This window comes from Triturus cristatus, chromosome 9, assembly GCF_964204655.1.
Source record: "Triturus cristatus chromosome 9, aTriCri1.1, whole genome shotgun sequence".
Classification (NCBI taxonomy): Eukaryota; Metazoa; Chordata; class Amphibia; order Caudata; family Salamandridae; genus Triturus; species Triturus cristatus.
Window position 1 is genome coordinate 1,151,589,808 of NC_140592.1, and position 14,770 is coordinate 1,151,604,577.

Here is a 14,770-nt window from a genome sequence, read left to right on the forward strand (position 1 = left end):
ACTCTGGCCCCACAACCGAAGAGTGCGTGCTCGAATGATGAAGGGCAGTAAAGAGAGCGTGAAATGTACATGCATTCCAATGCAATCTGCATTGGATAACTCTTTGTATAGCAGTACAGAGCATCTGCTTTTATTGTTTTTACCAGCAATAAATTCTGCAGTCTAAGAAACAATTTCAACAAGCATTAGCATAGCCGATGGGTCTCGCCTTTGGGACCTTATAAGTGTTTAGCCATGCAACAGTTGATGTTGTTGCACCAAGGATATTGTACTGCATAACTAAATACTTATAAGGTCCCAAAAGCGAGACCTATTGGCTATACCAAGGCTTGTTAAACTTGGTAACACATTCCAAACAAATACTCTCCATAACATGCCACATAATTCCAATCAACATAATTTCACTCAACGCCACGAACTTCCACACCACACAATTCCACTCTACACATTTCCATTTCACACCACATAATTCAACTAAAAACCACATAATTCAACTAAACAACACTATCAAACAACACACCAGATACATTCAATCCACACCACAGAATTTCACATCATGCCACAAGATTCAACAGCATACCATATAATTAAACTTCATTACATACCACTCCACAACACAAAATACCATTCCACATAATTGCACTCCATGACACACAATCCCAGTTCACATGATTCCAATACACTCAATACCACATAACGACTATCCACATAATTCCCCTGCACACCATGCTACATAATTCAACTACACAAATCCACTCCATACCACACAATTCCACCACACACAATTCCACAACTAACAATCCCAATCCAACCCACATCATTCCACACCACATACATCCACTCCAGACCAATACACATGGGTAAAAGACATTGTCATTAAAGACATTGTCATTTACAACGCCAATAGCCATAACTCTTACAAATGCGAGACCTATTGAATTGCAAATGCTTGTTGGGTACCCGGGCAAGACATATTTTAACTGCTGTTGTGTGAGCCTGTGAAAGTGTAACATTTAATTTAGTATTCTTAAGGATTACGGGCAATGCATGAATTATCAGGTAATGGGTTAATAAAATCCGAATATTTTCCATACAGGGGCCTCAAAAATATATCTTGCCCTGCCTCCCAACGACCTTAAGAAGACATTGCATGATCTAATAAGCAAGCTCGCGCCCCTCTTGGAGAGCATGAGGATTTATAGGAAACTGGGCAAAGTCGGCGGGGTGGGGAGAGGGGGTGTTTGAAGGGAGATAAAAATGACAATGGACTTGGATTGACAGAAGGGGGCAAACGTTTCAATTATATCAGTTTCCCCAGTCATAATGTAAAACTAACTGAACTCTCAAAAAAGGCTGCATTTATGTAGTATCCTTCTCACACTGCCTGCAAAGGTATTTTGGCATTAAGAGTAGGCGAAGCTTTCTTGATCAGGGTGTAATGTGAATACTTTTCATGTGACGCATGTAAAGGATGAATGTGCCTTTTGTCTATTGAGCACTGTCAGTGAAGCCAAGCCTCGCTCGGGGTTTGATTGGCGGACGAAGTCAACACAAAAGCGCGCTCGGCAAGCGTTGTTTTCTTTTGCAGAGACAGCGAGAGAAGACGCGTCACCTTTCATAGCGGGTTCCTTCGGAGGGTCTGTATCAACACACCGCCCTGCAGAAGTGTCGAAACAAAGCTGCACCCAGCCGCGTGCAACCGGCTGAACCAGGAGGGGGCGTGGCCCCTCTGAGGATGAACAGGTAAGCTCGAAGTGCGTCGCGTCACGGGTCTCAACAGTCACATCAGTGTGGGATAAGGAACGGCGACGGGAAACTTCACTGGCTTTCACGCCAATATCCATCGTCAGAAAACAAGAGCACAAAACTGGACCGGAAAAACACAGCTCTGGGCAACCGGGAGGGAAGAGAAGGGCCATCATCTCTGTGAGTACCTTAAGCGTGACTGGCGCGTCGCTTGTCTTTACCGAGCCACTCACCCCGCTGCTGAACATGGTAGCTTAAAATGTAATGTAAGTGCAGCGAGGCGGCGCTTTAAATGGACCGGCACTCTCTCTGGTAACGAACCATGCACAGCCGGATCATATATATATATATATATATAACTGGGGGTTTCAAGGGGGCGAGGCCGATGCAGTTAAGGACGTGGCTTAAAAACGCTGTAAGCAGAAAATCTGTGCTTAGCGTAGTGTGCCGCCCGACCGGTGTTTTGCTAATTCAGTGAAAGCGTCCAGGACAGGTATATGAGGCATAGGGTGATCAGACGTCCCGGATTTGCCCGGACAGTACCGGTTTTCCACCTGCTCTCCCTGCAGATTTGGGCAATGGTGGCTCATGTCCCGGTGTTTAGAGAGGTCGACTGAAAGCAGTGAGAGGCACTTTTTTGGGTGTTCTATAGCTGTGCTAGTTAGCAGATGTTACAAGTAAGCAATTTAATTAATAGGTACAAATTACATTTTATTTATTTTCTTAATGCATCTTCTGTGATCCTATATTGATGATAGCTGTCATTTTGCGCCATTCAGTGGATGAAAAATGTTTCTCCTTCTCTTTTTTCCAAAATGTCCCGGATTTGTGGTTCTCAGGATCTGGTCACCCTAATAATACAGCAAGTAACATTACACCTACAACAAGCCAGGGCTAGTATTGGCTTTGCCAATGGCTGTTCATTCCATAAGGTTAATAAGCAACAACGCTGGCTTTGTTGTATATCATATTGAAAATGCTTCCGTTCTTTAATGATGAGACAGTGAAAGGACTATGACGAGTCTCTTTGAAGTTCCCTCAAGGGCAGGGAAGGGCGCTGCTGCTGCTGCAGAGTTAAGATTTTTCTGTTTTTCACATCGAGGGTGAGGGCAGAAATTTAAGCCCGATAGGGACCCGTCTCAGCACCTGATTTTTAGAACTGCCACTTAAAAGACCTTAAGCGACTCGTAACTGGGACTTTGGCAAACCTCTGAAAAAAGCATCATCTATTCTGCTCCGGTAAGACTTTGACAGGGATTTAAAAGAAAGGGACAGTTCCCGGAGGAATGCATGGCATGCAAGGGTCGACAGGGCATAGAGGCTGTGCCACTTTGATTATGCGGCAGGAGAGGAACAGACTAGGCAGCAGAATTGACTAAAATAGGCAGCAGAAAAAAAGCTAAATATGTGGCATGGATGCGGCACACTTGTTGAAAGTATTACTTCATTATTGTTTTCATCTGTATGCATTGTAACACTGTCTGCTCAAACGTCTCACCCCATTTTCCGGATTAACACCCACATTCTGTTTTAAGCAACTTAATAGCGACCACCCGCTATTTGCGAAGGGGCATTGCGCTGCAACACGCATTGCCACTTTTTAGAAACATTTGGTCCGTTTAAGCTAGAAACATTTATTTTGCGTTATGTCTGCAGATTATGCAGCAGATGATATATTGTGTGAGAAATGCAGGCAATCCATAATTATGCGGAAAACACTGTGACCACAGAATTGCATCATTTCAATGGCTCTGCGTACAGTGAATGCTTGTGAGGGCTAAACGCTGGCAATGCGGGTGGATATGCCAGTAACCCTGGACGCTGAGGTCACGCTAGAGCTTTAGTTCAGGGTTTGAACCCAGGCATGGCCGCTCACCCTTCCTTCCTTCCGAAGGTGGTACACTGAAAAACTTTAAATAGGTTAAGGGTGAAAGTGCTTAAAAACAGCAAAAGTACATTTTGAAGGACTGCTTAGAGCAATCATTGGCAAAGCCAATAGGTATGACTTTTAGATGGTAAATTATGCAAGTACAAATATGCACAAACACTGCTGGGTTGGGAATGGTTGTAGTGGCAAAGGTGGTGGCATTATTGTGAAAGTAATACTGGCGGTGGTCATAGCTTTCCTCGAGTCCTGATGACATATTTTAAAAACGCCTACTGCAGACAAAATGCATACAAAAAGTTTCTGTATGCACAATGCATGTACGAGATGCATGATTGAGTGTATTTTTTTAGATGTAAAATAGCCTTTCTTGCATTGTAATGTATGCACTCCATGAAAGGCGGAATTATACACACAACAGCCAATAGCAAGGCGTGAGAGAGTGTTACTCCTCTGGGCGGAGTCGATGTCCACTCTAAAGAACTGGCAACAATACGTGTAGCGGACAGCTACGCGGTCAAGCGAGACCATTGTCTTTAGTGGGGCCAATCATCCTTTTATAGGCAAAATAAAAGCATTATAAAGATCAATAAAGCCATTATTGCAACCAAGAGAAACGAAAAAGTGTCAATCACCATGTACAGAAATGCACAATCATGAATTAGTTACAAGTAGCAAATATGTTAAAGTCTGTGCAAATCTGATTGAATCTCTGCCAGTAGCCTCTGTGTTTAGGCATCATTCACTCATCTCCTGTAAGCAGTTCTCGAATGCAGAAGGGCCACAATCCTTCCATCTTCTAACTACCTTTAGTCTCACAATTAATATACTAAAAAAGATGAGTCCTTGAGAATGCTCCTTATTAACTAACACCTAATAATGAAATTATCTGAAATAGTGATGTCTTTCAACCAAATTCAGAAACACTGCTCTAGAACAGGGATAGGGTGGAGCAAGTCAGGGCTTTATGTAAGGGGGTCTCCCCTGAAGTATTTCAAAAACGGACTTTGTCGAAAGGAAAAACACTGATCGATTGCCATGGAGATCTAAGCAATGACTGTAAAAACCATCAAGGTAATCCATATCACGGAAGTAGCTCCTCTTCGCCTCTTACATTTTTTTTAGTTCTATAAGAGTATTTGCATCTTCCAGAACGTTTTTTTCTGTATTTGTTTCATGCAGCATATTAATCCTGTATTGTATGGACTGTGAACTGGGTCGTCTGTCAGCAGGGCCGGCTTTAGCGCTGGTGGCACCCTGTGCGACAAGCTCTGTTGGCGCCCCCCCCATGACCACCTCTGCCACGGATTAGCTCACTAGCACCCTTTAACAGTGCCCCTCAAGTCTACATAACCACTGTCTCTCAGATTCATTTAGTTTTATAGCGCCACTCATACCAGTGTAAGGCGTTGCAGCACTTTACTTCACACAAACATTGCACAGGGACAATCATGCATGTGTAAATCAGTGTATAGGAAATGTTCGATCAGACTGGACTACAAGGTGTCGTGTAGGAGTGTCATCTATCATGGTACGCAATATAGTTTGAGTCCTTATTCTGGAAAAGCACAAATTCTGAATTTAAAACGTAACATCATTGTTAGGGCTTCTCTTTAATAATAAGAATTGTTTTCAACCCACATGAACCCTTTTCACAAGATTAGGATGCCAAAAGACTGGACCAAAAAAACATATAGCTCTAACATATACATTGCAGTTTGCATGCAGTTCTTTGATGACAGTTAAAAACTCAATGTTCTATATTAGGATTTTGACTTATAAATGACGAGTTACAAAAGGAGCTCTCTTACAGAAGCAGTGACCCACTGACCTATTTACATTACATGAACTTTGTTATCTGCATAATACACGTTCTTAGCAGCAGGCATTTTATGCTCTGCGCTGCCTTAGTATGAGTCAGACTTCCCCAAGACAAACCTCCCGTCTCTTTCCAGAAAGACAATTAATCACCAGAATCAGCTTGACATTTTAATTGATGTCTGAAAATTGCTGGAGGCCGGGAACACGGCAGCAGGTGCTTCTAAAATGAAAGTATACATTTTCAAAAATGACGCCCCCACCCCAAGTCAATGCCCGGTGCCGTGGCACCGATCGCACCGCCCTAGAGCCGGCCCTGTCTGTCGGTGCCTGTGCGAGATCAAGTTGCGGGTGGGAGTTTATTATGCGGGACGTTTGAGAGCTCTGGAGTTGAGGCTGAAGGCAGTGTGAGGTTCACACAGGGTCATAAAGGTGTTGAGAATACATTCTCACCCAATCCTTGGCCCGTCTGAGAGCACAATAGCCATGGTGGCATGTTCTATTTGTAATATTATGCAGAAGTGTGTGAAGGATGAACGCGGATGTTAAAATATTGACTCAGCAATAGTAAAGGAAAATATAGTGTTTACTGGTGTGTGGGGGTTAGTCAAGTGTGGGAGATCATAGGAAGTACATGCAGAAGGAGGGAGTGAAAACAGGGTGCAGAATAAGAAAGAACAAAAGGACAGACCAACGGCGGACTACGAGAGCTGCACTTCACTGCTATGTTCCTTCGGTGGTGATTTGTAAGAGTAGTTTATAGAAGTGTGCACACATTACTCCTGCACCTGCCGCTGTTGGGTTCAAACTCGAAGCAGATCAAGAAGTGAGTGATTAAGGAGAGGTGCACCACTGGGTTGTCTTTTCCAAAAGATATAGACAGACAAATATTCCTTTGTGTTTATTTTCCAGCCAACATGTTTCGTTCAATTGGCAATGAACTTCATCAGGGCTTAAAAAATACAGATGATAGATGGTCCAATTATGGGGTGGCGAGAGTTGTAGGTAAGTACAAGTACACAGAATCCACGCTGTAACCCCTGTGTTCCATATGTGGGAACAAACATTAATTATAATAAGAACTGAAGGCGTATCATGGTGGGGCTCCCAAGTATGGGCCCGACATCAATATCTGGGGTGCGTGTGTATGGCGTCCTGTCTCTGGACTGGTTCAAGTAACTTGTCCCACAGGATTTAAGACAACACCCTTCCAACCACACAACCTACATGTGTTGTGTGCAACCTAGGTAAAGCTTCAGTGTCCCACATAAGGGTTAGTAAGTACTATATAAATGTTGCAATACAATAAAATATAAGAGGAGAAGTGACGGCCTGCAGACCAGCTGCTAAGCAGCCACCCAGGATCATCCCACTAGCTGAACACTGTCGGGGACAGGGAGGTGGCAGTAAAGAAAGGGAAGCTTCCCAAAGTGTAAGTACCTCTGCTAAATGTCCTCAGTCAGGAGCTCTTTGGGATGTGACAGATGGAGCTACCACACTGTCTCCCTGAGACCAGATAGGCACTGAAACAAACAAGCATTTGCAATGCAATAGGTCTCGCCTTTGGGAGATTTTGAGCTATTGGCATTGTAAATGACAATGCCTTCTAATTATGTGTTTCAAAAAACCTTCAATAATAAAAAACATTGATATTTATAATACCAATAGGTCAACGTTTTGAAAGTTTGAGACCTATTTGCATTGGAAAGGCTTGTTATATAAAAACTTCCCAGCTACATTTACGAATACATGTCCCTTTAAACATTGCAGAGTTCCTGTGAACAAAATTGTGTCCGAAAACCGATCATCAGCCAGGACCTACAGATTCTATCTGACAACAAAAACCAATAAGCTACAAAGTTCTATGTACTGAACACCCTGGTCTTGGGAGCCTAAATACTTCATTAGAGGAAAGCCAGCTGGACATTTGACAGGTCGCAATAGCTGTTTGTTAGCAATGTAACTATAAATAAAAAAAACAATAGTATAGTCCCAAAAAAACGCACTTCACCACATTGTCCCTTAACGGGAAGCAACAACCTTTCTTATAAACTGAAACAAATCCTGATCTCTCACTCATGTATACAAGGGGGATGCACCAAGCCAATGTAGACTGGAGAGCACAAGGCACCAGTCAAGTGGACGAATTAGCAACAAACAGCACACTGGATAATGCCTCAAATGGGAGGTTCACACAAAAGAAAAGCAATTTACTAGGGAGGGCGTTTACCAGATGCACCCCACGTATATGACTCCTTAAGTGTTAACGCTTCAACAAGCATGTGAACAAACACTATAATAAATTCGAGATGTACCGTATTTGTTTAAATAAAGCTTAAAGCTCTGTAAAAAAGAAATTACAGCCTTTGCATAAGATGGCTTTTAAACTGCGTGTTTAAGCAAAGCATGGATAACCCACCAGAGGGCAATATATAACAACGCCAGAAAAAACATCAGGTCCGCTGATTACCCTTACAAATAAAGTGCGCCTACATAAATATGCTGGCGCAGACCAGATTTCTCTGTAGAGTAAAAAGAAAGGGTTTCTATATATAAAAAGAGCAGTATAATCACCTTTTCCTTGTTTTTTTCGTCCCTCCTTTAGTGGTCTTGGCCCCCTTTTTAGGTCTCGTTGAGTCAGCGTGCATGCGCTGCTCGGAGAGACTTTAGTAAGTGAGGGCTTCAAAAAATGCCACTGCCGGCTACAGCTTGCAGTGCATGTGCGCGGGTACGCGTAAGCTGTGGCCGGCGGTAGCATTTTTCCCCCCAGCTTTTTAGCCAGCTTACTAGAACGCGCAACAAGCATGCGCGCTTGCGTGCGCATCCCTTGCGTGTTTTAGCGCGTCACTGAGATCACTTTCACTTTCACAGCGATTGTGATCGCGATGTCTTTCGTGGCCAATGCTAGTTTCCTCATTTTTAGTTTTATTTATTCCAGTTCGCGTGTCGCCTCTTTCTTCTTTTGCCCATCCAACCTCCGTTTTTGTTCTTCCTTTTTTCGTTATATCTCCTGCCCCCTTTCCACCTAGTGTGCTTCCTTCCCCTCCCTTGTTTGGTTGTTGTTGCTTCGCGCGTTCAGAATGAGTTCAAACGCCTGCTGAAACAGTGTTGGCTCCTGTGCCCACTGGTATCACGGTGTGTATGATGTAAATCAGCGCTCCCTCAAGGAAGTGCTCTTCCTACAGAAAAACCCATAGTAAACAATCCGGGCCGGAAAATAAACATTGTAGAATCCTTTTTCATCAGCCAGAGGAGGCCAAGGAGACCAGCCACGAGTTCGAAATAGCATCGCCTGTTCCCAGTAAAAGCCTTTAATGCAGGTTTGCTTAGAGTGCGTGCAGGAGAAGTCTTAAGAGGCCTGTCCGGGGCCCTGCTTTGTACAGAGGTAGTTTCTCTTGGCAGTGTATGAGAAAGCAGACTTCATATTAAATAGTCAAGCTTGAATGTAGTTTCATTGGGCATTGTTTTGCACTCTTGCAATGGCAAAAGCAATATTGTTTTGAGATACAAAAGCCCTGTGTTTCACCTTCATCAGTGATGGTATGTCTGCTGGAAAACATGCCTTCCAAAACCTAAAATGTATATAATAGCACATCTGATACATTGGGTAAATTACAATATCTAGTAGTTTGGCTGGAGCCTTTGTAGAAAAGGGGATGTGCTGACATTGTTTTGATTTCAATACATGTTTTAAATGTATATAGGTCAATGTCTCTGGTAAGATAGACAAAAATTGGGGGGATAGAAAAACTACTGTAATAGTTGTCAGGCAGTTACCAATTGACAAGCTTACAGCTAATATTGATTAGATGTGACATGTGAGTTTGTGGTCCACAACCTACCAGAAGTTGAGTACCTTCTTGCTCTGAGGATTGTCCCTATGACTTCATTTAAGAAGATGTTTGTGAACGTTAGGAGACAAATTCTGTGTAATACAATGGATGCATGGAACCTGAAGACGGAAGAAAATAAGGAGATCTTTGATCAGATGTCGAAATACTCATGTATTTTGTGCAAACCCACATTTTTCCATAACTGAGAGATCGGAAAGTGATCTATTGCTGCAGATTCTTTAGCATCATGTTAGATGGGAAATGATTTGTGATGAAATTACAAGTGTCTCACATTTAACTTTTACATTAAACTAAACCAAAATGCACCATTTTACTTTGATTTTCAAAGAAATCTTTGGAGTGAGAAACACCACTGATTTTAGTACCTCATGCGCTCTACTCACTTGCATTGTCATACTTCACGTCTTTGGTGCACATAGCCCAGGCTGAAGTGCTCAAAGACCCTTCGTTGCCGCACACAAAGGAAACGATTTAGAGGGAACATTTGTGCCAGTGTCCAAAGTTCTGTTCAGAAGCCTACTGACAGCGCTATTGAAGATCACCTTGCCGAACACCAGGGAAATGTCTTGATTCCATCTTATATGTCTCTTCAATCCACCACCACACACTCCTGACTCGTTGTCTCACTCTCACAGTTTCTTCTTCATACCTACTTTCTCCCACTATTTTTCTTTTGTTTATCTTTCTCCTCATTTTCCCTGTTTTAGGTCGAGCCCTGAGCCAGCGCTGCACTGGGGTTGATCTAGGGTAGTTGAGTACGGGAGAGAAGCCACGCCCACTCCCCGCCCATCTTTTATATTGGCTTGTGTCTTTGTCATTTACTAAATGCTGTCTTCCATTGGTTTATAGGCCTGTTAGTCCCTCCCTACAACAGCCATGTCGTCATTTGTATCCTTTCATGACTACTGGCCCCATTACTTCCAGTACTATTTTCTCCCCATGCCTACTCCCCCCTCCCGCAGTCCATGCCTTCTCGCCCCTCCCAGCACTCCTGATGTTCGTGCCTTCGCACCCCACTGCCCCCTGCCCGCCCGCCCGTTTGCAATGCAATAGGTCTAGCGTAAATACGAGTCCTATTGCGTTGCAATTGCTTGTTCTGAGAGGTGAGCAGGTTATAGAATGGGGAATATTCTGCCAAATGGTGACATTTAAAACATATGGGCCAGTAGGTTTGACCACATACTTGTTGAGTTCACACCCCCTTTTCAGAGAGATTGGATTTATCAGCCAAAATGAGTCGAATGAGTGTATTCTGACGCCGTGGTCAGACGGCTGTAACCAGAAACCCACTTGAGTAAATGGACATCACCCGATTCCCCGAATATTGGCGAATCCCACTGTATCCGATAGGGTGGGCCCCGCTCCTTTAAACACCCCTAGCTTCTGCCCCACCGGTAACAGAGAGTGGGGGCCCGTGGTTTGGGCTGCAGGCAGAGGGGAGGGTCATCTGGGTGTTTAACGCCAAGAATGTGTAGGCAGCCAATGTCCTGTTTTCTAACATTGCAGAATTGAATGTAGCTAAGGCGATCCCACCCATCCCCCAACCCAAGCCCCGCCCCCCCATCACACCAACTGTCCGTTTCCTGGAAAACCTTTCCACCACTATAACTGTGAACTGTTGAATTGCTGCACAGTTTGGCATCTTTACTTGAGTTATCGACCTTGGAAGGACGGAGAGCTGAGCGGGCCACTCTGGCATGGAGCTCTTCACATGCGCAGTGCACTCGGCCAGCCGCAGAAGTATCTCGACCCACCAAGCTACCAGCCATAGAGAACGTGCACCAGCCGTGCCAGTTGATGCCACCTGTTATGTCGCGCCTGTGACGCAACTGGCGTAACACGCAAGGTCATGTGACCGAACCCTAATAAAGGGGTTGCGCATGTACGTACGCCAGAAAGGGCTACAACGGCGAGGCCAAAGAAAGTTACCACCTGGCTCCCGAGCTTGAGGCCTAATAATAATTGACCCCCTTCTATGTGTCATCCCCGGTCGTGCACTACGCCCGGCGCCCAACATGAAATTTGGCGATGAGGGTGGTCGTGCCCTCGCTGCCCTCGGTGCATCGGTGAGGCGGCCGCGAGCGCTGCCATCGGCTCGCGGCGCTCGTGCCCCGGTGTGCGGAGGATCGCGCCCCTGCGTTCGGCAACCTGCGTGGTTCGCCTGGAGCCCGGCGCGTCTGCTGTGGCGGCTGACCGAAGTCGACGTGTGCCCGCCAGGTGAGGCTGTGCAATGCGGCGCCCCTACACGCTGAGGAGCGCGTGTGTCGTCTCGGCCAATCGGCCGTGTAGTACCCCACCCTGCGGTGAGCGCGCGAAGGCGCTCTGCTGTCTTGACTGCCAGCGGGGCCTCGGTGCTGCATCCCCACCATGGGTTACCCTCCGCGAGTAGGTCCCGGACGGGGAGCGCCACCTGTAAAGCCGGAATGAGGGAGGGTGCAGGGACTAAGCCCACATCGAGTGCCTGAATGAGACGGTCCATCACAGGCCGTGGGGGAAACAACCACCACGCGGTGCCCCTGCAAGGAGGGAGGAGGACTGCTGCTTCCCACATGAATGGGGACAAGGCCCGGTCAACAATCAATCAGTGAGCTGCACACTTTAACAGTGGGTAGAGACAACAAGCATTTATAAAAACAAACGCACATTCACCCAATGGACAGCTATAGTTAGCAGCATGTCTGCATGCCATGGTCCTCAGCAGCCAGTGAAGACAACAAGCCCTGCCACAGAGACACGGTCACCCACAGCACAGCTACAACCCAAGGGGGACAGCGAGCACGTGGGGACCCAGCAGCAGAACACACACACGCACCAGTCAAAGCCCCGACCATGTCCACCATACCTCCCATAGAGCCCTTTGTGGTGGAGGGATCGCCCTCGTCACTGGCACCCAAGTGGAAAGACTGGGTGGACCGCCTACTCATCTTCTTCGAAGCTACCAAGGTCCATAATGACCAGAAGAGAGCCATGCTATTGCACCTTGGAGGCAAGGACATACACAACATCGCCAAAACGCTCATAGAGGCCACGCCAAAGAGTCACCACACCCTGATAAACTCACTCAACAGCCATTTTGAGCCAATGGCAAACCAAGATTACGAAAGATTTATATTCAGACAAGCTCGCCAGCTTCCCGAAGAATCACTGGACACGTATCACGCCAGACAAAAAAACCTAGCATCCACGTGCGGATTTCCAGACGAGACGGAGGAAATTAGGGGGCAAGTGATCCAGGGATGCGCGTCCACCAAGCTCTGGGAACAGATATTGGAGGAGTCAGGGAAGTCGCTTGCTGACATTCTGACCTTGGGGCGCACGAAGGAGCTGTCGAAGGCGCGGGCAGCGCACATAGAAGCGGCCCTCCAAGTACCGGTGAAGTCAGAACCAGTGATTGCGGTGGCGACCAAACCCACAGCGAGATGGGCCAAGAAAGGACCAGGGACTTCGGCCTCCGGGCCCAACAAGACCTGTGGGTACTGCGGGTACTGCGGGGGACCACCACCACAGGCGACTGAGTGCCCCGCCAAAGGCAAGCAAAGTTCTTTTGGTTGTTGTAAACAGAAGCGCACATCTGCCTGAAATGTGACATTCATGAGTAAGCCCACAGGGTAAATGGCATCTGAAATGTGACTTTGGTACCATTTTTATTTTTCAAGTGCTGATTATTTGGACGCCTAGATAATGTGTAGGAAGAGATTATTTGGTGTTCATAAATGGTGGCCTCTTAGCGCTGTGATCTCGCCCTTATGTTGTTCGTAATATATTTCTTTTGAGTTTTCGCATTGTATATTGTTAAGGGAACATTATCTATAAAGACCTAAGATTCTTTTTCCTTTTCCTTCACATTAAACTTATGAGGTTAACAGTTCTGAAGTGGGCCATTGGGGCCTGTGATTCATGATATAAATGTGTAAATTTGTGTCTCATGGTATGCTGGTGGTAGATTACAGTGGTTTGATGGAGTTGGTGTTTTGGGTGAAGTAAAGAATGAAAAGAAAATATCTAATTGCCTCATTGGTCGATGTGAGATATTTTGATTTCCAGATATCTGTCAATTCATCTTTCCATCTGCGTGGAGCGGTGGGTGCAGGTGAAATATTCTGTCTTGCATGCCTGAGTGTACTGGGCATGTTACTGGTCTTTTAGCAACCTTTAACTAGATTTTTGACATCTAACATGACGGTGTTCATTGCATCATTAACAAGCATTGGCATAGCCAATAGGTCTCGCCTTTGGGACCTTATAAGTGTTTAGCCATGCAACAGTTGATGTTGTTGCCCCAAGGATATTGTGTTTCATAACTAAATACTTATAAGGTCCCAAAGGCGAGACCTATTGGCTATGCCAATGCTTGTCTTGCTGTGTAATCCCATTCCATTGCTTTCACAGATTGCAACTAGAGATGAAAAGCACAAGGCAGCAGCTCATTCCGGTTCTTCTGGAGGCTTATGCGGCACTTACACTGAAGATGGCATTAAGCTTGTGTAAATACATCTCTTATGGTTACAGCACTGCCGCCGCAGTGTCACTATTTATCTTTTTGGGTAAAAATGCCTTGTGCCCCTTTCAAAGTAAAGCTGGACTGCGCATGCAGTTAATGGGGAATGTGTACTGAGGACCGACCTGCTTCCAGGTGCTACAATAAAGTGCCGCTTCCTGAAAGGGAGGGTGGAGAGTGTCGCGACCGCGGTGGCCCGTAGAGCTGCCAGTGTGACAGCGGTCTACAAGGGGCGGGTGGTGGGTGGAGGGCAGCACCCAGCTTTTGGCGGGAGATGCAGCGAGGGCACTATACTTCCCCCTCAGGTGGTCTCTAGAGCCCCTCTGCAGCCTTATCCTATGGATATATGTACTGGGCCCTGGAAGCTCATATATGAGGATGGAGAGGGGCTTCACGGCGCTTAAAAGAAGTCACTCACTCCTCGCGTATCACACCACTAACTGGGCTCCTATTTCGTGGTGTCGAGGGTCGAGACTCTGGTAGCCCCGGCAACAAGTTGTGATCTTGGGCAACCCCAGAACTTTTAGTTCTATGTGTAAACATGGTGATAGAGCTCTAAACCCCCGAGGATCCAAGCTCGGGTAACAATTTGAAGAAATGTCAATGCTTTGACGTTGTCACGCAGCTGTGCAGTGTGTTGGCCGTTGACCTTTGAGGTTTAAGCGCAACCAGACCAAAGGCGCCTTGTGTTTATTTTTGTCTTCACACGACGAGAAAAATCAAGTCTTAGTCACTGAAAACTGAGCCTGACGGCTGGGGTGCAGCTACTCTGTTTGTCACCAGTTAGTGATAACTACCACCCAATGGAAAAGAGGTGCTTTTAATGTCCTCAAAGCTCAAAAGTAATACTCCCTCGGTTGAAGCCACGAGAGTCATTGGCTCCTTACATATGAAGACCCATGGGTGCTGCTGCTATGCTGTTCATTATCAGCTGCCACCGAGACCTGCTTGTGTCTGAAGTAGAACACA

General features: G+C 45.8%; 1 protein-coding gene across 2 annotated transcripts in view; it reads left to right on the forward strand.

The window, feature by feature from the left end:
• The first annotated feature begins 1,583 nt into the window (after positions 1–1,583).
• Positions 1,584–14,770, forward strand: part of LOC146799534 (carbohydrate sulfotransferase 8-like) — a 131,616-nt gene continuing 118,429 nt past the window's right edge. Inside the window, exon 1 of one of the 2 annotated variants that reach the window (XM_085627109.1) lies at positions 1,584–1,743. In XM_085627109.1, coding sequence (XP_085483235.1) covers positions 1,736–1,743 — 8 coding nt within the window. In that variant the 5' untranslated portion in view covers positions 1,584–1,735. Of the gene's footprint in view, positions 1,744–1,764; positions 1,927–14,770 lie in introns of those variants that run through there. The other variant, XM_085627110.1, reaches the window with a different exon arrangement.